This window comes from Sylvia atricapilla, chromosome 3, assembly GCF_009819655.1.
Source record: "Sylvia atricapilla isolate bSylAtr1 chromosome 3, bSylAtr1.pri, whole genome shotgun sequence".
Lineage (NCBI taxonomy): Eukaryota > Metazoa > Chordata > Aves > Passeriformes > Sylviidae > Sylvia > Sylvia atricapilla.
This window is the reverse complement of record NC_089142.1, coordinates 76,534,509-76,557,972: the sequence shown is the minus strand read 5'-3', so window position 1 is coordinate 76,557,972 and position 23,464 is coordinate 76,534,509. Positions and strand designations below refer to the sequence as shown.

Here is a 23,464-nt window from a genome sequence, read left to right as displayed (position 1 = left end):
ACTAGTGAAAATTTCTACATAAAATTAGCTTTTAAAAAAATTGCATAGGTTGCATTTCTGGACCCCAAAAAAGAGAAATTACTTATAAGATCTGATTCACTTTGCAAAAATACAACTGGTATATTCTGTCTTTAAACTTTTGTCCTTTAACTACATTTCTTTGTCTGCAAAGATTTCACAGAGCACATAGCTTTCCTCCTCAGACCCATGTATGTGGATGCACACATTTAAAAACTTTTCTACCTGTTCTGGATTAAAACTATTCTTTATGATGCTTATCTAATGACTATGAAAATGGTATTTATTTAACAGCTAGATTAATCTAAACTGGTTGTGATATAATCTAGTGAGAAAAACTTTTAGACGCTTTTATGGTTTGAGTCAACTCATCCTAAAGTAGATATAAAAACATATAAACATGTCAGATAAATTGTGTCTAAGAGAGTCTGCTTTTCTCTGTCATGGGGATTTAGAACCACAAGGTGTGGTAGAAAAATCTACTTTGCAATCCTCTAAAATTGTGAAAGTTGAACCCTACTTGGTGATGCCATGCAAAAGAACTACTGACTAAGAGCTGAAGAATTCTGCAGTATGGATAACAATATGAAACAGAATAAACTTGGGAAAAACCCATCAAACCGACACAATTATTCTCCTTGAGGCTCAAATAGGACTTGCAGAATGTCTATGGATCTCAGGTAATTAAAGTATATGGAATACACAGCTATTTAGAAAAACAAAATGGACTTGTCACTGTGAGAAGGACTAAAAATTTAAGAAAAGTTAAAATTTGTCTGGAGAGGCTGTAATGCATAAGAGGTGGCGTTTCAGAAGTTACTTAACAAAGACTACAGGCCACACTTACCTTTTTAATGCCTTTGAAGTGAAAAATTTTGTGTGAGATAAAACAACCAGGAGACTTCTATGAATTAAAAAACTGCTAAAAGCACAGCATTTGATCGATCCTAAATTACTGGAATTCAGGATATTACTATATCAGGCTTTCTCTTCCATTCATTATCATGAAAGAATCATCTGCTTCACTTTCTCAGCCCCAATATCATTTACCTTCACTTTCTTTTATATTTCACCCAAATCCTTCATTATCTTTTTACCCATCTAACTTCTATAATTACCTTTTCCCTGTCTCATTCCCTTTCCTGACCTCTATATAAGCTTCACCTTTCTCTTACCTCTCACAATATATCTTTCTCTCCTTCAGCTTGCTCTCGGATTTTCAGACAAAGGAGCAAAATTCAACATTAATGCTCATATTAACAATAAAGAGTGCAGGATTCAAAAAGAGAAAAAAACCCCAAACAAACAAACAAAAAAAACCACCAAAAAAAACCACAAAAAAACCCAAAAAACTTCTAAACCAACAACTACAGAAAACCAAACAAGAAATCCCACAGAAATTTCATGAAATTGCTGAAAGCTTGGCAAAAATACATGGGAGAAAAACAGTGATACAGCAACAAAGTGTTCAAGACTTAAGAGTATCAAAAGGTCTCCCATAATATCTACTTCTTGTGCATGAGGAAACCACTATGCAGCAGTCATAATCTTCCCCACAAAGCTCCACCTGAGCTGCTCTTTCAGTCATTGAAGGGACTGAGTGTGACCTGTGGTGATGACCACTGGCTAGGCCTGCTTTATTGCCACTGAAGGCAGCCACTTCTGAGTTTTAGCCTAAGCACGTGAAGGGAAGTGAAGGTGCTCCAGAAGCCTGCGTGGGTTGCACAGATCATGCAGTGTAGGCTTCAGTATAAGCAGCAGATGCAGTTGATCACAGTTTCAGCAAATAAACTAAGAAATGTTTAAAAATTAAACCAGTGGTCATCAAGAAAATCCATAAGGACAAGGCTGGTCCCATGTCAGGCCAGAAAAACAAGAATATACAAGATACATATCTAGAGACAGAATACCTAAAAACATAGTGCAGGGATACATCAAAGGAATGGACCTGAACTTAAATGTAACTCCTGGGCCAGTGGGCCAACTGAGGATGTGTGAGGTGAAAACCTCTGACAAGGCTTTCAGCAGCTCTTTCTCACACAGATCTTTTTATAAAAGTCTGACCCAAGGTTACATAACTGCACATTTCACAACTGGCCTTTGACACAACTAGCTAACCACCCAAGGAGGAAGTGAGGTTGAAGAAGTCAAAATAAAGGCTATTCCTACTGAGTGTCTTCTCTATATTAGCTCCTTAATTACTTCCTGTGCCCCAAAAAGCCCAGGCCTACTCAACTATGATTACAACTCAAGTAATTACAACTATGAAAGATGGAAACCAGCAGCAACATTCTTGCTGTTAGCTTTGTTACAGTCTGTCACCCTAATACACGACATTCTGGAAAAGTTTGTTTTTCAGAGCACTAAAGGAATACCTAATGAGGTAGCAAGGATCATGGAAGATAATTTATTTATTCAAGGTATTAAAACTTTATTCTTGAAAGTGGTCAAGGCCTTCTTGGATGGGGCCTTGACCAAACTGATCTGCTGGAAGGTGTCGCTGCCCATGGAAGGGGGTTGGAACTAGGTGATTTCTAAGGGACTTTCCAACCCAAATAATTCTACGATTCTATGATTTAAAAAACCTTTCTCAGTATTTTTAATATAAATTATATTGTTACTGAATGAAATGCAAAATTCTCTTGTGTTCAAACACATAGTTAAAATACAGGAAATAAAGTTCAAGAATAAATGCTCAGTTTCCTCAGAGCAGTCCCCAAAAAAAATTGTTCCAGGACTTGAGTATTCACCACCAGAACAACAGGAATGAACAGTGAAGTGACAAAGTTTGCTAGTGAAATTATTTTTTCCAGGGTAGTAAAAATTAAGGCCATACAGAAACAACACGTTGAAGACCACAGAATGCTGAGTGACTAACAGCAAAATGAAAAATTAAATTCCTTGTAGATAAATGTGAGGTGATATACATAGGAAAAATAATTTTACCCCCACAGTGATGGCCTTGACTAGTTTTTATCACATAAAAACAATATCTTGGGTCTATAATAGCTAGGTCTATGAAAATGTCAGCTCAATGCTCAGTAGCAATCAAAGAAGTAAATTGAATGCTAGGAATTATTCAAGGAGGAATCAAGAAGGAAAAAACTCCAGCCAAACAAACAAACAAACAACCCCCCCCCCCAAAAAAAAAACAACAACCCAACAAAAAACCAACCCACAAAAAAAAAACCAAACCAAAAAAAAAAAAAATCAAAACCAACAAAAAACACAAAACCTCACCCCAGAAAACAATGTTGTATAAAAGCTGTAAAAATCCATTATGATCTCCAATTTCAGTAGCACATGCAATTCTATCTTTGCTTTGCATTCAAAAATTCCACAGATACATTTTTCACAGGACTGTCCGTTAATGTACTAAATAACTTGTTAGTGCTTTTATTCTGACATTTCAGTTTGTCACAAAACATTGCACAATAACAGTGTACCACAGTAACTGTCTTTACAAATGACCTGTGGTACTTTTATTCATTTCCAATGCCCTGCATGTCAGGCTCCTCACTCTGAAGTTCCCACTGAACTAGAATCTTAATGGCAATTTACTTCTCTTAGAAATGGAAGAGTGATGGAAAATGGCTCAGGAAAGATGTATCTATAACTTAGTTGATACGCTGTTTTTCAATACAGACAGAAAATACCACTACCAGCACTTTTAAAATTGAGCTATTTAGTTTCTGAAATGTGCTATTTAATGACATAGTAACTTATTATTTCAGTAAAAGTAATATTTTGAGGAAGTTCCTTAGCTGGTTTTACAAGTGAAAAGACACATATTGACAATATTTCTCTTAACGGGTTGTCCAGAAAAATGGAAAAGATGAAATGAAAATGGCACTTTATCATGCTCTGTTATCTCAACATAATGGCATGGTCATTGCATCCCTTTTATATAGGACAATACCAGAACTATATTGTAAAGAGTAGAAATGATTTTAAGAAAAAAGGTCAGCTTAGAATTTCACATACTCTGTTCACATATGCTCTGAATTGGAATGTTGGATATGCAGGAACACCCTTCTGCATTTAGAAGAGAGTTTAGAAAATACAAACCTAATTCAAGAGGTTTCTTTATCTCTTTAAACCATTCACCAAAAGGATTTGGGAAGAAGGGATGCAGTTTTTCCAGGCTATTAAAACCAGCCTAGGTATTTAAGCAATGGCCAGTAAACAGCAGCTCTTTAGAGCAATTCAGTTGTGACTAAAAGCTAACTTCCTTCTGTAGAGGAAGAAAAACACAGAACAAAGTATTTCAGGAAAAGAAGTAAAGACAGACAAAGAGAAAGACAGAGCGCATTCTGAGCTCAGAGCTTAAACCTCAAAACTCCTGTAGCTCTGCATTAACTAACAGCATTCCCCATCCACAGATTAGCTGAAAGGCAGCAAGATTCATCACATTAAAGTTAAATGTGCAGAAAATGGAATCACAGTAATCCTCGCTGACATGTTTACATGTACAGTCTGCTGAGCATCTATGTCTGTTATTTGATAAGAAGCATGGAAATAATAGTCTCAGGCTTTGAAACAGTGAAACCAACTAATCCTATCCTTGCCACTCTTACAGATGCCTCAACACATCTAAAAATCCCTCACAGAGAGCTGATGGTACCTATGATCTCGTGATCCCCCTTGCTGTGCCAAGATACATAATTCGACACAGGAAAGCTTTGAGCCTCAGCTCATGACCTTTCTTTCCCTAGTGCACTTTGAGGAGACCCTTTGGGGTAGATCCAGCCAGATAAACCTGTTGGCTTCATCACCTTCATGATGGAAAACACACTTTATTTTCCAGAAGGAATCAAATGGCTTCTCTATCAGAATGAATTAACCTTATGTTGAAACTTCTGAGTAGATATCTGTCACTTGAACTCTTAATTACCCCTTTTTCCTTAAATGCAAACCCATGATGAAGTAAGAATGAGGTAATTTGTAGGCCTTGTGAGCCTTCTCAGTAAGAGATATTATTAATACACATATGGTTCATTTACCAATATGTTCTTTGATTCATCAGTTATTACATATTTTTATACTATATGTACAGTGTCTTCAAATGTGACATCAGTATTAAATGTTCATTGCCTTTTAGACACTAGATTGGATAGCAATTCTCTGCTCAAGGTTAATTTAAACCAAGTCCTGCTTTCATTCCTCAGCCTGTGAGTTTAGGAAACCTCTCTCTGCCCCACATTAGCATTCCCACCACATGGCCTGTAGGAATTACCACTCCTCACCACCAATGCACAGCACAGAGCTTTAGCAGCTGCGTGTTGCCCTACTCCCAATTAGTGTGACACCAAACCAGAGGTTGCCAGCTGAACTCTCAGCTGTTCCCTGGAGTGCTGATCAATTAAACAAATTGATTTTATAGAATGGCTTTGGTGAAGTTAAACAGAAATGCTTAAAGACTATTTTGCACATACAACTTGAGATGTACTTTATATTTGTTAATCTCTACAAAGATGCTCCCCTCCTGCCATTTCACATAAACCTAAGAAAGCTGTTTCTTGTTTTTCCTTCTATACAATGCTTTCCACAGTTTGACAAAGTTTTGAGCTGGAGGGGTTCTCCTTTCTCGTGTTGAATTCCTGATCCACACTGTAAAGTAGACAACATTCCTGCAGACTCTAAAGAGAAAAGATTTCATCCCAATGCCTCCCTTACCTCCTTAATTTGATTTCTAGTTGATTCTCTTGAAGAATTATGATAATCTAGAAAAAAATCAAGGTATTATATCTACATCTCCAGCACCTAATGCAGATTCCTGGTCTACTATGTATCTGTGCAGGAAGTAATCAACCTTGCAGTTCTGCCCTATTTATAGTAAATTTATAAGCCATTTAGCCAGAGAAAGAGACTCCAGAGGGGGCTACAGGAGACTAGGGATAGCAAAATGAAATATGAAAGAGATTGTGCAGAAAAGCAGAGTGTTAGATGTTTTTAGATATGGCAATGTTTTATAAAGATGTTTTATTTATCTACAAATATGTGATAAATATATCTATAAATATGTGATCAAACACAGATCTTAGTGCCTCAATAGCAGATACAAAATGTGTTTGTTCACAATACACCACTAGATTTAGTGCACCTGAAAATTTTCTATTACAGATTAGGAGACAAAATACTGAGGACTGGTAACATTTCTGTTTGAAATGGATTTTTTGCATTTCTATCCTAAATACTTCACAATGGTTAGAGTTATAAAGAAGACATTGCTCAAGATGAGTCAAATATCAGCTCAGCTATGGCTCTCGTTATGTTCCCAACAAGTTAAAAATTACTGTGAAAAATGCTTTGGGGTTCAGAAATCAGAATAAGATGATCTATAGCTATTCATCGCATATTGTGTATCAAGAGGGATTAAAATGCAATAAGCATAATCATTAATCTGCATCAAATCAGGAATTTAGATCTTAACCTTTTGTAGCTGAAGATAGTGGAGATTTTGCTATCTATTTCATTATTTTTAGAACAAACACAACATTCTTTTGAAGAGAACTAAAATTTGCTTGGGAATTGTCCCTGATGATGTTAATCATGACCTTCACCTAGCCATATCTCCAGCACAGACTTAATTTAAAATACTACTGATGTTTGATTCAGCTACTCTGAAAATATATATAACAATTACTGGAGGCTATTTATTAGGAAAGAGTTGCAGTAGAAAAAAATTCAGTTGCCAAGTGATATACCTGTAAATAAGAAACCAACTGTTGCCAGCGAGAGTTTTCTTCTATGTATGCTGAGTATTTATTGTGTGACAAAGCTAAAGGGCAAACACTTGTGAACAAAAAGAGGAACTGTGGCTAAAGCTATTTTAGTTGGTCATGTGAACTTTTGATCTTTTCTACAATTTTGGTTAAACCACCTTCATAGCAAAAAGGTAGTAAGATAATGTCAGCCAGCACTGAAAACCAGGATACTGGGGCTTATAATAAAATCATGGCCAAGCTGTGTAGTGTTGCAGGAAGCTGAACTTCAGTGAGTACAGTATATGATGAACAGGCTCAACTCGGAGCATGACGTCCTTCTGTTCCTTCACCCTGCACCTGGAGACCCCATGTCCATATCCATATATTTCTTTCTCTCTATTCCTGCCTTTTGACAGGTAAATGTCAAGACCCACAGATCTGATTGTTGCAGCAGCAGAGCATCGTGAAAGCTTGGAAAGAGACTGATGGTGCTCAGCAAACATGGTGGCTTTCAAGGACCCCTGGGGCACTCTGCTCCAGGACCCAGCTGCCACCTTTGATATTTCAAGCTGTGCTTTGCTGAGTGGGAGGATAGATAAAATATGAACATAGCTACATATAAATATCTGTCTATATCTATCTATCTATATATATCTCAATCTTTACCACACAGGCTTGCATTTTGTCTGGGCTTGCAACATAGTTGCAGATTCTCCACTACAAAAATGCAGAAAACATTACAGGTAGACAGACTGTCAAAACTTAATCTGAAGAATTTATCTGCAAATATCAGTTATAGCAGTAGTTGATTGTAACTGCTAATATATTAATAATATATAACTGAAAATATATTATATACTCAGAGAATCTGTCATGTTGTCAAGATAAGACCTAAGGCTGAATAATCCCAGAGATGTCAACAGTACAGATAGGCTTGTAAGATACAGTTTCAGGTGCATCAGTGCATATAAAGATTCATCTTTTTTTGAACTAGCACTTGAAAATTGTATTTTGAATCTTAAGGCTGATGATTAAATAGGAATTTCCCTATCCTGGATACCTCACAAAGAAAACTGTGATTCTGAGACAGTAGTTGCACAAAAATTTGGTACCACAGCTCATGTAATTTAGCTAAGAAATATTCCAGTTTCACTTGCAGGCCACTGTAGCATTCTGTCTCCTATGTGAAAGGTAGATCAAGGAAAAAAAAATTTAGTTTATTTTCCTTTCAGTTTGATAATGTGATGCTTTGACCTATGTAGGTCAAGCTTTCTGTCCAGTGCCAATAGATTCCATAAAATATTAACATTTCAGAAATTTGTAGAAAATATTTACCAATTACAAACAATGATAAATGTTAATTGCTGGGCATAATGTAGGCAGTGGATCAATGTGTAAGGAGGAAAAATTTTTAAGCAAAAGGTTCAGTGTACCTCAGAGTAGGAGGAAAGAAACCCTGCACTGAAGAGTATTTGGAAATCCACATAAAGCTGAGAGAGAATGTCAGTTTCTATGATTAGATATTCTCTAAAAGAACCAAAGAAGCAAACAAACACAGAGACAAAAACAGAGGCACAAAGAATTAATAAAGCCAACTGAAATCCCAGCTGGCAGTCTGTGAAGAGAATTGTGAATGGACATGAAGGTTTCTACCTTGGCACTGCCAACAATGGCAACTCATGTAGTGGTGAAATGTTAAATTTTCACCAAAACAAAGCTGATGGTAAAATCCTAAAGACTTTCGGCACAGCAATGCAGGAGCATGCACTGACTTTAATTCTGCTTTTCTGAGAATGGGAATTAGAACTTGTGACTTAATTGTCCATTTTCCTACAATGGCCATTTCCCTAAAAAATCCTCCCAAACAACAAATAAGCAAACAAATCTTCCTTACAAAAACACCCAGAACAAACCCACAAAAACCAACTAAGCCAAATCCAGAGAATCTACCCTTACCAAATACAATGATCTGTTTCTTTCACAGAAGTTCAAATTTAGTCCCACTGAAATTATTTTTATTTCTAAGGAGAAAGCAGGATGTGTTTTGAAAACTTTTTTTTTTTTTTTTTTTTTTTTTTTACCTTCTACTATTAACAGAATTTCTTAATCTCTTCCATGTAACTACTTTCTGTAGATCAAGCCTTTTTAATAGGTCTGTTCTCCCAATGTCCTTGCTGTGTGCACAGAGCTCCCAATGACATTAATGAATGTTGAGCACACGACTTGAGCACAAACTATGGCTCCTCATTTTAAGTGCTGAGAGCTCATAACAGAGACCATGTAGTGCAAGCACTAAACTACACAGTGGCAGCAGCCACTGTTTTTTTAAAATGAGCTTCAGGCATTCTTAGAATCCCATGGGACAAAGCCCTGGAGGAAAGAGGGGAACAAGAAAACTGGTTAATATTCAAGGACCATCTCTTCCAAGATTAGGAGTGATGCATCCCAACACAGAGGAAGTCAGGAAGCCTGCATGGATGAATATGGAGCTCCTGAAACACAAAACAGAAGCAAGGACAGGCAGCCTTGGAGGAATAGACAGAGATTGTCTAAGCAATTGGGGATCAGGTCAGGACAGCTCAACCCCTGATAGGCTCAAATGTGTTCAGGAACATCAAGGACAACAAGAAATGCTTCTATAGGCAGGTCAGTGATAAAAGGAAGACTGGGGAAAATGTGGGCCTGCTCAAAAATGAAACAGGAGAACTGGTTACCCAGGACATGGAGAAGACTGACATACTGAATACCTTTTTTATCTCAGTCTTTACCATTAAGTGCTCCAGACAAACCACCCAAGTGGCAGAAGGCAAAGGCATGGGTAGGTAGAAAGAAGAAATGTCCAGGTGGAGACCAGTGACAAGTGGTGTTCCGCGGGTCACCTTTGTTGGTGACATGGACAATGGTGCAGTGCTGTGGTGCAGTCGAGACACTGGAGGGAAGGGATCCTATCCAGAGGGACCCTGATACTTGAGAGATGGACCTACACAAACCTCCTGATGTTCAACAGGGCCAAGTGCAAGGTCCTGCATTTGAGTCAGAGCAATCCTAAGCGCAATCACAGACTGGACACGGGTTGGGAATGGGTTGAGAATAGCCCTGAGGAGAAGGACTCGGGGGCATCGGTGGATGAGAAGATGACCTGCAGCATGTGGTCACAGCCCAGAATGTCACCTCTATCCTGGGCTGAATCAAGAGAACCATGGCCAGCAGGGCAAGGGACATGATCCTCCCCCTGTACTCTCATGGAGTCTTGTATCCAGTTCTGGGGCCAGTGTGTTGGAGTGGATCCAGAAGGCCAAGGAGATGATCAGAGGCCTGGAGCACCTCGCCTGTAAAGACAAGGTGATAGAGTTGAGGTTGTTCTGCCCAGAGATGCCAGGCTTCAGGAGCCCTTATAGCAGCATTCCCGTACCCAAATGGGACTACAAACAAGCGCATGCAGTGATAGACCAGGGGAGAATAGCTGTAAAATAGCAGAGTGTAGGTTTAGGTTGGATATAAGAAAGAAGTTCTTTACCGTGAGAGTGATGAGGCACTGGAACAAGTTGCCCAGTGAAGTTGTGAATGCCCCATCCCTGGCAGGTTGCATGAGGCTTTGAGCAATCTGGTCTAGTGAAAGGTGCACATGGCAGAGGGGTTGGAACCGGATGATCTTTAAGGTCCCTTCCAACTCAAATCATTCTATGATTTGAAAATTATCAAATCATTTTATGATTTTTACTTGTGCTTCATAATTGGACTCTTTCTGTCAAAAAAGAATCACTCTGAAACTTTATTATCAATGTTTTCATAAGTAAGAGATGTTTCCTAAGTGTTACTTTCCATTTTTTCTAGTAGCATCAGTAATAAATTCACATCAACAACTATTTTGGAAAATATAAAATGCATAGTTTTTTTTAATCAGTACAGAACATTTTCCACCTAAAAATGTCACCTCTAGCTGGTGGTATAAAGATACAAATGATGCACTTTCAAACAAAAGTCCATCCATGCTGTCCTCCATAAACAATCAAAATACATTGTAAGAACACAACTCTGTTTCACCTCACTGCTTGACACAGGAGAGTCAGCAAATGCTACTGCTCAATTAACATGGGAGGGCCTTTAAAAACAATAAAGTAATTAGACACGTTCATGAGAGACAATTATGTCATGTAAAGATAAGCATTCCCGGAAGAGCTTCAACCTCTATTAGAAAAGAGCATTTTTTACATTTTTTCCTTTCAAATTAATTTCACAGACATGCAAGGTGTGACGGGAAAACGGCACCATTCTCATCAGTGTTAAAAGCATATGATATGAATGAGGTCTCCAGCATGGCACTGGCTGCAATAAATTATCAAGTGTGCGTTCTGTTTTCTGAAATGGGCTCAATTTATCATTTTATTGAAAAGGTTCCATTATGCTAATGTCTTATAAAATCACTTTCTGCTGTTGCTAGAAGGTGAAGAGGGGATATCAATTTTTATATATAGAATTTGGAAGTATTGCAGCAGTGAATTGTCAAGGGTTAATAACCCTAACAGAAGATAAAATATACATAAGAGCAAACTTCCAAGGACTTTGTAATGACAAATTTTCATAACCTTACTGCAAGCAATATAGTTTTCTTAATCTTAACTCTCCTTAAAGGAATGTTGACAAAATTAGTAATAGTTAATTTCTGGGCTGAAAACGCTCCCTCTCTTCTCAAATTAACCCTTGAATTGACACTGGAGACATGTTTTTCCAATGGAGATCAGAATAGGAAATACCACTACCATTCTTGTCAACTTGCCCAGATAACAAATAAGTAAGAGAATCAGACAGGGGTACATGGGTGACTACTTGAGAAGGGGAATACTCCTTCTCTTAATAAAACTTTCTCTAATAAGAACATATTTATTATTTTGAATTATTGTACACAAAACTGGAAAGCAGTAAAAGAAGATAACTAGATTTAGATAGGCAACATGTTTGATCTCACGTAATAGCAACTCTGTGTGTTTGCTGTTTGTATCCAAAAAAATCTCTTTTTTTGCTGTGCATCAAAAAACCAGAGTACTGTTTCAGAAACACTATCCTATTTTTAACAGGAAGCACTTTCCTAGGGGCATGCCTTCCCTACCTCTGAACAAACTCATAGTCCATAATCCAAAAAAGTACAGCATCAAGAGGGATAATTTAATATATACTGACCTTAACAAGCTGCCCAGGGAAGCAGTTGAGTCACCATTCCTGGAGGTAATTAAAGTTCAGATGTGGCACTTAGGGACATAGTTTAGCAGTGGACTTGGTAGTGATGTGTTAACCTTTGGACTCAAAGACCTTAAGGTCTCTTCCAACCTGTATAATTCCATGATTCTATGACTGCAATATATTTTAGCAGTTGAAAACAAGTGGAGCTAGAGCACTATGACCACTATCTCATTGGACCATCAATAAAATCCTTCTGGATCTCACAGCTTCAAACAAGGACCACGGTTCAACAACTTCTGACATACAACATTTACCAAACAGCTTGGGAACTTAAAATTTTTGAAGAATTCTCATTCAATACATGGGAAATATTTAGTGCAATTGAGTTAAAATTAAATCCAACATCTCTTTACACCATGAATATATTATTGCCATACTCTTCTATGAATACACATGGATTTTTAGACCTGAGATGCACATACTTAAAAGATTGTTACTTCTGAAAAACACATTTTAACTCTGTGACAATCCAGTCAGGCACAATGTGTAAACATTTTGGATCAAGTATGTGACCAATGTGACTACCACAGGAGCAAAGAGGTGTGTAGTAGCACACATTTTGTTTCAGGAGGCATCCACACCACAAAAGCTTGTAAAACAAAATAAAACAAAACCTGCATGAGGCACTGCAAATGGGTAGAACATCTCCCAGGTATGGAACACCCATGAAAGGTAGCTGGCAAAACAAAAAACTATGGAATCAGTAAAGAGCACAAAGGATATTCAGGACAGGGACAAATAGTATAAAACTATCAAATAAGAAAAGAAAGATGGAGAGGAAGGAAGATAATTGCTTTAGTTGCAGCTTCTCTTTTAAAAGAGCTCTCAGGCCCAATGAACTCAACTTTTGTGACTACAACACATCATTGCAATGAACATGGCATCAGGCTATGGCATTGTACATTGACAGCAAACTTAAGATAAGAGGTCTAGTAGTGAAAGCCTAACAGTTTAATGTATGTAATGAATGCACGGTGATAGCAATTAACAATGTGCCAGGCCTAACTACTAGAACAAAGAGAGCTGTCAGTGCGGGAATTTTGTAAAAATTTGTTTTGAACTTTAAAACAAAATTGTACATATAGTAAATTTAAAGTGTATAATGAAGACAAATGCAGCCTTGCTTCCCAGAAATTATTTATTAAAATCAGGATTAGTATATTATTATTTCTGAGTTGGCATTTTATTCTGCATTTCTTAAAAAAGTAAAGTAATACCTTTTTCCGGGTGCAGATTGTTCCTCAAATCAGTATTGCATTTAATATTTAAAAGTTTGTAAACCAGTATATTATAAAAAATCTAAATCAAATATAGGCTAAATCACAATGTGCTGCTTGATGAATTTTCATTTAAATTAAAAGTAGTTTAATGCTAATACAAAAGTAAACTGTCAGGGCGCCAAATCCAAAAACAAATAGTAACCTAACTAGTTACTTGCATATGTCCACTGAAAGAATACATTAGTTGCATATTAAGCAATTTATTACTTTTTCTTGTACAGCAATATGAATCTTATTCAAATGGATGTCCAGGAAAGTGGACTATCATAAATATCATGTAACTACTAGGAAATGCTGGCATTAATATTTCAAAAAATTTAAGAAATTTAAGAAGTAAGCACTCTGATAATTTGTTTTTAGAACAAGATTTTGATAAGTCTAGGAAAAAGAGACTAATTACTAAATGTAAATTGCACAGAATACTGATTTTCTTTCTCCAAACTACTGATTTACAATACCATGGACCTAAGGTATATTTAATTAATTAATTAATGTTATAATTAAGCCACAAATTATTTGTACACATGCCAAAGGCAAAAAAAGTCTTTATAGTGATTAGTTTCCTTTTTAAGAAAAATGCAGTTAAATGACATAAGAAATTTTAGTAATCCTTTTTTATCTCTTTTAAGGGAACAGTAAATTCTTAGATATTTGGATTTGTAACACAGAAGAGCATTTTTAGGTCAGAGCTTCATGTTTCTGAGTGACAACAAAAATGTACTTTCCATGCTGGAAGCCATTTTGAATGGATGAGTGCTCATGTTTTGATGAAATTCTCAAAAAGGCATGAGAAATAGCTGCAGTTGTTCTCAGCTCAGTTCGGGGTAGTGGTACTCAGCCTAACATCACAAGCAAATAGGGAGGTAGATGTACACCATAACACTGCCTAACCTGGATCTAATTTGAGATTATAATGTCTATAAAACTATGAAGTAATTTTACAATATGCCAGGAGTTAAGACCACATTTACTTCCAATGGATTTGACAAAAAATTCTTATCCTTTTAGGCTTTTTGAATAAAAGAATTACAATAAAATGTAGTATCAGTTACAGGGAACAGGAATTTTTGACACACAGTCATCAGAATAATATTCAAAAACTATGTGTACAATGTCAGCAATTCCCATGGTTAAATTGATACAGGTTTTGTTATTCATCAGTGCTTGCCTCAGAAGTATGCAGCCACACCTCCAATTGTGGCTTTCCCTTCTAAGTGTGTTTTAATGTCTCTTTCATGGAATCAGACTCCAACATGGAATGGGTACCAGTTCACTTCATGCATCACTGACAATACTGAGGTTTTGGTAATGACAGTTTCATCTGCCTTAGTTGATACTTGTACTATTTAGAAAGACAAGAAGTTTTAACATAAATTAAGTTTTGGTAAAACATTTCCTAACTAGATGGAAAATAATTAATCTCTCTTTTTGCTAGAATTTACGGCTTGTCACACCTAAGTCAGTATATGCCAGTACTTTATTAACTCTTCTGTGAACAGAAGAACATGGAAAAATAAGGAAACAGAGGTGCCTTGCATGCAAACATTTGTAAAAGTCTACCTAAAGAATACCAGGATTATTTTTTTAGAACTGACCAGATGAACATTTATTTCAAAGTTGAAAGTAAGCCCTAAGTAAAACCTAAGTAATGATGACCACATATACTTGGTTTAGTCAAAATAATAAACCAGCTGATAATAGATTAACCTGGGAAATACATAAGTAACAACATTCATGTCAGCTTAAGAAAACAAAATCTGTTGAACTAACTATTTTTTCATGTTACAAATTTTCTTGACCTCAGTCATATATTTAAAAAGAGGAGGGAATGGGATTCTGCAGTCTGACTTACTGCCTAGCACCATCTATGCTACTTCTAGGTTGAAGTCCTATCTTCATGTTTCAGAAAAAAATGTTCTAGGTTTTTTTTAAATGGATAAATATGCAGAATTCTTGTTAGCTAGGATAACTTGCACTGGTGGTTGCTCTCCTGACAAATTAAAATCCATGTGTGGTGTTTGTACTTGCTGGCTTGCACTTTTTAGACAATGAGAGCTAAAATCCTAAAATAGCTGGTAAGGTCTAATACTCCCACATTACCAGATTTCCACTCCAGATGTCAAAACAAATATAAATGAATCATGATGTGCACTTTTGTAGGATTCTCATGACTCTTTTGCCGAACCTTTATTAAACAGTATGGACATCAAAAGACTGTGTTATACTAGTTTTAGTTATGCAAGTGTCAAAAGCAGAGACAAAATATATTCTCCAGTCCACTCTGTTTTCTGTTTATACTTCCAAATAGTCTATTTGCTTTATTGAATCTGAAATCATGATGCATTCTCATATTCAGCAGATGAGTCATAAAAAACCCCTGTGTTTTACAGATTCATTGTTTTTCAGGTAGAAATCAGAGATTCACGGAATTATTAAGGTTAGAAAAGACCTCTAAGGTCCTTGAATCCAACCATTATCTCTTCATCTTACACATGTATCTACTGATATGCAACCATCATAGTTTCATTAATTACATCACATTTATTAAAGCACTTTTTTCCAGATATTGGACAGATGCAAATTAGGAGGGGCGGAGGTAGGATGAAAGTCCTGCACTGAGGTTTTGTTTCATGTCCACAAGAAATCATGCAATGTTTTCAGAACAAAGAAACAACGATCAACAAAAAGCCCAAGAAAAACAGCAACAAAAAGCAACTGAGAAGAAAAGGCATTTTTACTACTTTTGTCTGCAAAGACAGGAAACCTGGAATTCTTTGATAAAGAGAATTTTTGCATCCATTTTCATATTTTTCTCAGCTTCTTAATGACTTCTAAACTTCTGAATTTCTAATAGAGAAACACACTGTAGTCTAAAAAACACAGTGCAAGCAAGATACCCTTAGACGCTGCCAGGCCATAAGGGTTTTTGTCTCGAGTGCAGCAGTTCATACTACCTAAGGATATTGCTTATATAATAGCAGTACAGCATAACAAGAGTTTCCTCTCTCCTGGTTTGTCTGGTAAAATTTTACATTTTGGCCTCTAAGCATTCACATAAATACTTTAAAAACACTCTTTTTGCAATCAAACTCTAAAAGACCTTCTGGGAGAAGCTCTTGTGATGTGAAAATTACCACAGACCTTTTTCATCAGAATTCAAAGGAGGACAAATAAAACAAAATCAGGGCAGAAACATGGGGTCAGCATAACAAATAAAAATAACTTGGGCTTCAAAAAGACTTAAAGTCTAAGTGTTTACTGCTGCAATTATGAAATAGCTGTGCAGCATGTCAGACTAAACAATATTAATTTAATCAATTATTTAAACTTTTGCCTTTAAATTGTATGTTTAAATTTGTCATCTACACAGAGAAAAATAAAGATTATACTTTGTTCACCCGTCTAGGTTGCTACTGTAGACTGATCACCACAACCATTCATGTCCTAAGACAACAGCTTAGTAAGTATAATTTCATCTACCAGTGATGGTACCTTCTTTCTTCAGCCACTCATTCCCACTACTATTAGTCATTTCATCTCCTTTACGCCAAAGGAAATCCTTGCTACACAGTTGCAATCTACTGCACTGCAAAACTGATCTTTGGAATAATCTTTTTTTTTTTAAGTGACTATAAATTAACTCACCCTAAATCCATAAGGAAAAATGTAGCTCCCCATATTGAACAAAGAGGTGGAGCTGAACAGACAAAAGGACAAATTTTAATAGTGAAAATCAAAACATGGAAAGAAGTTAAATGGCCTTTTAAAAGTACTTATTATTAACAACCTTCCACAATGAACTATCAGTCATTAGAGTGGCTCTTCTTTTTTTTTTTCTTCTATGATAAGAAGCCTTTATAATTTAATGACAGGTAGAACTAGCCCACGTATTTGACCAATACATTTTGTCCTTATGCATTTTGCCATGAAAATATTTGCTGCAATAGAAGACACCTATCAATTCGTACTTGGCTTCACAGACTTTGTAGTCTGTGGACCAACATACCACATGACACACTTTAAAAGTCCTTATACATGTACAAACTATTCTGTAAAGTCAAGCACAGCTATTAAATCCCTTTACATATCACGTACAGTAATGAAAAAATAAATATGTGGTAATGTTTAAAAGCTCATACTTTTGCCTTGCTTCTGAGAGTAAGCCCAGGCTGAGGCCCTGTCCCAAATTTAAATCAGCATGCACCCCTCTTATCTCATTACTCATTCAGACTGGGAGATGTGGATCATTAAGCTGGGTACTAATTTGCTCCTAAACTGCGCTCATTCATCATTAGCTGGCAGTGAGAGGTTGACCGAGTCAGTTGTGGAATACTTCCGTGACCCTCCCATGGATTGTATATTTTCTGCATGAGCTACTTAATAAATTCTCTAGAAGTTATTTTAAGAGTCTTAGTAGCCATTTTGCTAAGCAAGATGATTTCTGTGGCCAGGTAAGTCACAGAGGTATCTCTGTCATATTCACAGTTTATCTTCTATACTCTGGATATGTGCGTGTGCCATTATCTTCTGTACTGTGCAAAAAGGGTATTTGTGTACTGTCCTTTTTTTTATAAAAAGACATCTCTGATGGACTGTTGCTATAAATCACAACAGAATCTGGTATAACAGAATGATGTATCTTCACTGGGACAACACAGTGAGATCATTCTGTAGTAACTTGTGCCTCAGATTATTTTTCACAATGAAGATACTCTCATGAATCGTTTGGTGGATAAAGAACTACAAATGTCCCTAGTATGAATCATCAACATCATGTGTCATGCCAGCAAAGCTTTAAAAATCTTAACTAGATTGCAAATATTTTTTTATAAAATGTATGGGCATGAAAGAATCATAACAGATTGAGAATTAAACACACTTGCTAGGCATAAGCTGCCCAACATTTTAGTTAAGAAAACTTCTATAATGGAAATTTTACAGAGACTATATTTTGGCTTCTCACAGACCTCTTGGGGTTTTGCCATCTTATAATAATTTATAAAAATATGAGCATTATACAAGCTAGAGACAAGAGCAACACAAAAAAAATCACTAATTTTATCCACGAAGCAAAATTATTTTGCTAGAAGAGCCATCAGATGCTTATCATCTTAATATAGCTGCTTTTTTTTTTTTTTTTTTAATAAATAAAATAAACCATGTATTTTGGGGTCTTTTTCCATGTGGTATTAAACTAGAACTGTCCACCCTAAGAAAGACAAAGATGCATGTTTAGAAATGTATATTGAAATGTGCTGTCACTGAATTACCTGATTTTTCAGAGGGAAGTGAAACACTGCTTTTTTCAGGATCCAGAATAACTGCCAGCCCCGCAGAGACTGATGGAAGGATGCTGGTACTGAGATCAATGCGAGTTAAGCTCTCAGGTTCTCTATTCAAGGCTTTTAGAACACCTCCAGCACAGCTATCTTCTGTCTTCTCCTTGTTCTGACTGTTCTGTGGACTCTGAACAATATGAACAATGCTCTGCTGGGCCAGGTCACAGTTCTGCAACACAAAACCAAAATCACATATAATAATTAATTGTGACATAATGCACAAAATCCCTCTATCTCCAATTTGTTATTTGTTAAATGGTCTCCAAACAATTTTGTGGAGAATTTCAGTGTGCAGTAATGGAGTTTAAAACAAAGTGACAAGTGTAAATTGCTGGAATTAGGATTACTTGCATTGCCAAAAGGGTCACAACACTTACAAGTGCTAAACATTTAACAAAGAAATAGTGGACCAGAGCCAACAGCTCTAAATAAGTCAGGTTTATTGGCACAAAGTAAAAAATCTCCAGAGGGAACACTACTAAATCAACCATTAAGAATATTCAACATTTAAGAGGCACTTGCACAGATAATGCTGAAACACACTTCATGTAGCAATTTAGGGTCAAACTTGATGATCACAGAGAGTTCATGAACAAGCTACTCCAAAACATTTTTATGATCAGAAACAGGAAAGATGATGCTGCTGATGAAGAGTGATACTTATTTCTCTTTTGAAATGCAATTCTCCGTTTAAATCTGGTTTTAAATGTAGACTCAGTATGAGTTTCCTATTCTTTCCAAAAATTGCATTTAACTGTTGACTTTAGATTTAGAGAAAGCCTGTGGAAGGTCTCATGACTGTTGTGGTCTTTCATAAAAAAAAAAAAAGAACTGCTAGCCATTTTAGCCCAAAATGAGACCATTTTATAGTCTCTCATATACACATCTCACATTTCTCCTCCTTTTCAGTCCTCATCAGAGGTGATTGTCAGTCTTTCCAGGTCTTCTGTCTTAGAAAATAGTAGGGTAAATAAGGGTCTCACAAAAGTTTTATACATGATAAATCAGGATGTCTTTCACAATTTGTTCATCATTTTCACTATAGAACAAAAAAAAAAAAAAAGCAAAATATATGTCAGAACAATATATATAAAGCAAAATATTATGTCAGAACTAGAATATTACAGAGATTTTAGAAGATCTATCATTAATGAAGAAAGATAAGTCTTTCAAGAAAGACTTGTACTGATCTTTCAACAACACACCTTGCAAGAAAAATTGTTCTTTATTTGGTGATACCTTCTGGGGACCCACACCTAATTCTCCAGTGTCATGAATGAACATAAACATGAGCCTACACAGAAGGTAGGTAGTCTGTCAAAAAATTAATTTTCTAAATTTCTGCAGGATCTTTAGGTTGGCCATCTCTGCTGTGAAATGTCAAGACAGACTGTTGAATCTATTTGGGAGAATCAGAAAGAGCTCTGAAACATTTGTCTCTATATCTACACGATATTTAAAACCTGTAATTTGTGAATGTGTCTACTACATGCACTTTTAATGGCAAAAGATTCCTTTACAGACATTTCAGTGCTCTTTACATCCCCATTCTCCCACGCACTCTTCTACCACTTCTATTCTGGTCTCTTTTCTGTTGAGTGATTTTCCTTCATTCTCTTACATTATTTTTCAGTACTTCTCCCTCCACACTTTCTTTCTCATGCAATGCAATTTAAAGGACAAAAATCTGGCTTTTGTTTTGTTTTAATTGAATTTTTAATAACACACTCTCTTCTTACTGAAGCAGTAATCAGCCAGCAGAGATTTGTCAGAGCAAGGAGACTGTAGTCTTAATATTCAATCAAAGCAATTACTAGGTTTCAACCTTAGAACATGATGTTGACATTAAAGGTCTCTTTTTTTTTTTTTTTTTGTACAACTTGTTGCCCATAGCATTTTAACAGGATCTCCTTAAATAGCTCAATAATTTCATTCATTAACACAGTATACAAAACATGTCTGTCACTCTAAAACTTCTCCCACTAAGAATACTGCATAACATTAAAAGATTTAATAATCTAAGAGAAATTAATAATGAAATTAATAACTAGGCAAATGAGGAGCTCAGAAGTGATTTGCTCCATTACAGATAGAGTTTAAAAAGAGAAATAGGTATGTATGTAAAACCTCAGAACCTTGGAACCCCCTAATAAACTGCCAATCAGTCATACTCTGTTTTAATGATCACCTCTTCTGGCAGTTTCGCTTGCTTAAGCAGACCCTGTTCTGCCTTTCTTTTTTTTTTTTTTTTTTTCTCAATATTTACTGCCCTTCTCCATTAGTTGTTTTTTTTTATTATTTTTTAGAGCCTGAATCAGTTCTCAATTCAATTCACTGCCTGATGCTGTGCTACAGTCACACTGAGGGGACAGAAAGGGATGGAAAGGGCTACTTGAACAAACAAAATTCCCCCACAATTCCACCATAAACTTTTTCACCCATTCTTGTTTGATGTACATGTTTATATTCCTGGGTATATCAATCGATCTTTTAAATGTATAGGTGCATTTCAGGTTCTTTTGCAAGCTGGAGGCTTTGTGGTTAGCTTAGAAACAATGGTAGGGCTGACAAAAAAGAATTCCATCTTACCTACTATTCTCTCTTCAGCAATATCAAGAACTACACACTTCAGAAAAAGATGTAAAATTTGCAATTTAGGCAATTCTATAGATTGCCTCAGCTGATTAGAGCACGGTGCTGATAATGCCAAGGTTGTGGGCTTGATCCCTGCATGGGCCATTCACTTCAGAGTTGGACTTAATGATCCTTGTGGGTCTCCTCCAACTCAGAATATTCTGTGATTCTGTACATGACCATAGCAATAGTTTGGTATTTCCCTTAATAAAATTTTTAAAGGACAGGTGAACATGCTGTATCTTAGCTTTCTCTCACCTCTTTATCTAAAACAGAAACAAGCTTTGACAGATTGAACATCACCACTGATGATGACAATGTAGATAATAGTCTCAGGAAAGCTTCATTAGCAGACCTCAGGATAACTTTCAAAGAGAGCAGGTAGGAGAAAGAAACAACATCCTTTGATTTTTACCCCATATAGAATTCATATGGAAATCACTGAGCAATAACAAACATGGAGTACGAAAGCATCAATTTCATAATATTTTTCTGAGTATATTTGAATTGAATTTGGCTTGTGTTTAAAGGAGGAAAGTAATCCTCAGCCTTTGCAAGAAAAGTGATAAAACAGTACAAGAAGAAAATAAAAAAGATTTGTGATCATATGTTAAGTGTCATGAGATCTGGATGGGAATATAACCAAGCATTTCCCAGAATATGGGTGATTAATGCTTTATTGCAGATTACATTTCATGGACAATAGATGGGCTAAGTGTGCGGCTTTTTCTTTGAGAAAAGAGGTAGAATTCTAACTATTTCTGTGAGAGTTTAGGTTATGCCTTAGGTTACTATTGTAAGATACAATTGTTTATGTCAATGTCATTTTTGTTTCCTTCATGTATTTGTTTTACACCTCAGGAAACATTCTTTTGAATGTATCTATTATTAATGATTCTAGAGATATTTTCTTGTCTTATCTGTTGATTCAAATTAATGCCTGTGTGCCATATTCCAATGGGAAATACTGCAAGTATCTGAAAAGTAGATTGTGAAGTATCTTCTTTCACTAGAGCAAAGGAAACTGAGAAGATCCAAAAATTATAAAAATCAGTAATAAGGACTGGTTCTTTAGAGAAAATGAGTTTTGGCCAACTTGGGAAAATGAATTCATAGCAGAGAAAATTAAAATTAAAACTTTTTTTCATTCAACAAGCCTTTTACCTGTTTTTGGTTTGTTTTCTTTTTCTCTGAATTCTCAAGTTGAATTATACAAGGCTGAATCAGCACATCCTGAATGAACAACACAATATCCATTGGTGTTTAAGCTACTCTGAATTCTCTAGTTCGGTTCTGGGGACACCTCACTGCAGCCTTTCAGTACTTGAAGGAGACTTAGGAAAAAAAAAAAAAAAAAAAAAAAAAAAAGTGACTTTTTATATGGGCACAGTGATAGGCCAACAGGGAACACTTTTAAACAAAAAGATTAGATGCCAGGAGGAAATTCTTCACTGAAAGGGCAGGGAGGCACTGGAACAGGTTGCCCACAGAAGCTGTGGATGCCTCATCCCTGGAAGTTTCCAAAACCAGGCTGGCTGGGGCCAGCTGATCTAGTGGGTGGCATCCCTGTCCACAATGAGGGGGTAGGAACTCGATAACCTTTATTTTCCCTTCCAAAGCCTTCTGTGGTTCTGACAGATTTATGTTTGATATCCTCTTTACAACATATTTTTATAGTAATACCAATACTGAAAGGAGTTTTCTCAATCTAACAAATGTAAAGCCCACTAGAAAAGTCATATTTTCTGAAGTGCAATACACTTTATTTTGAAATGCTTAATTTAAAGAAATGTTAGAGCAGAAAACAGTTTGAATCTGAAGCTTTATACATGAATATAACAAGCTTGTGGTGTTTTGTCTTGAGAAGAAATTTGATAAATTTCCATTTCCTGCTAACCATGAGTTGAGAGTTTTAAGGTGCTGAGGTATTTGTTTATTGCATATCAAACACAAAGAAATTCTTCACACTCCACTACCTATGATTCAGTTTGAAAGTCCAAATTTCCAAAAGTCCATGTTACCTGGAGATCCACACTTTACCCATGAATTCCTGGGCCTATTCCACAATAGCAGTGGAAGTGTCTAATTGCTGCCTATTTAGATGAAGCAGGTAATAGACTGCTTGATTTCATTCCCTAAGAGATTCACAAGGCCAGTGCTCAAGAAAAGGTATTTTCTAGGAATGATCAACAAACCCCAAAAAGCTGTCTTACCAGTTTTCTTTTATTTTTTCCTTAAAAAATAGCAC

At 36.1% G+C, this 23,464-nt stretch overlaps 1 protein-coding gene across 1 annotated transcript in view; it reads right to left on the bottom strand.

The window, feature by feature from the left end:
• Positions 1 to 23,464, bottom strand: part of PRKN (parkin RBR E3 ubiquitin protein ligase) — a 674,505-nt gene that overhangs the window by 441,945 nt on the left and 209,096 nt on the right. Inside the window, exon 3 of the mRNA XM_066315857.1 lies at positions 18,514 to 18,751. Coding sequence (XP_066171954.1) covers positions 18,514 to 18,751 — 238 coding nt within the window. The remainder of the gene's footprint in view (positions 1 to 18,513; positions 18,752 to 23,464) is intronic.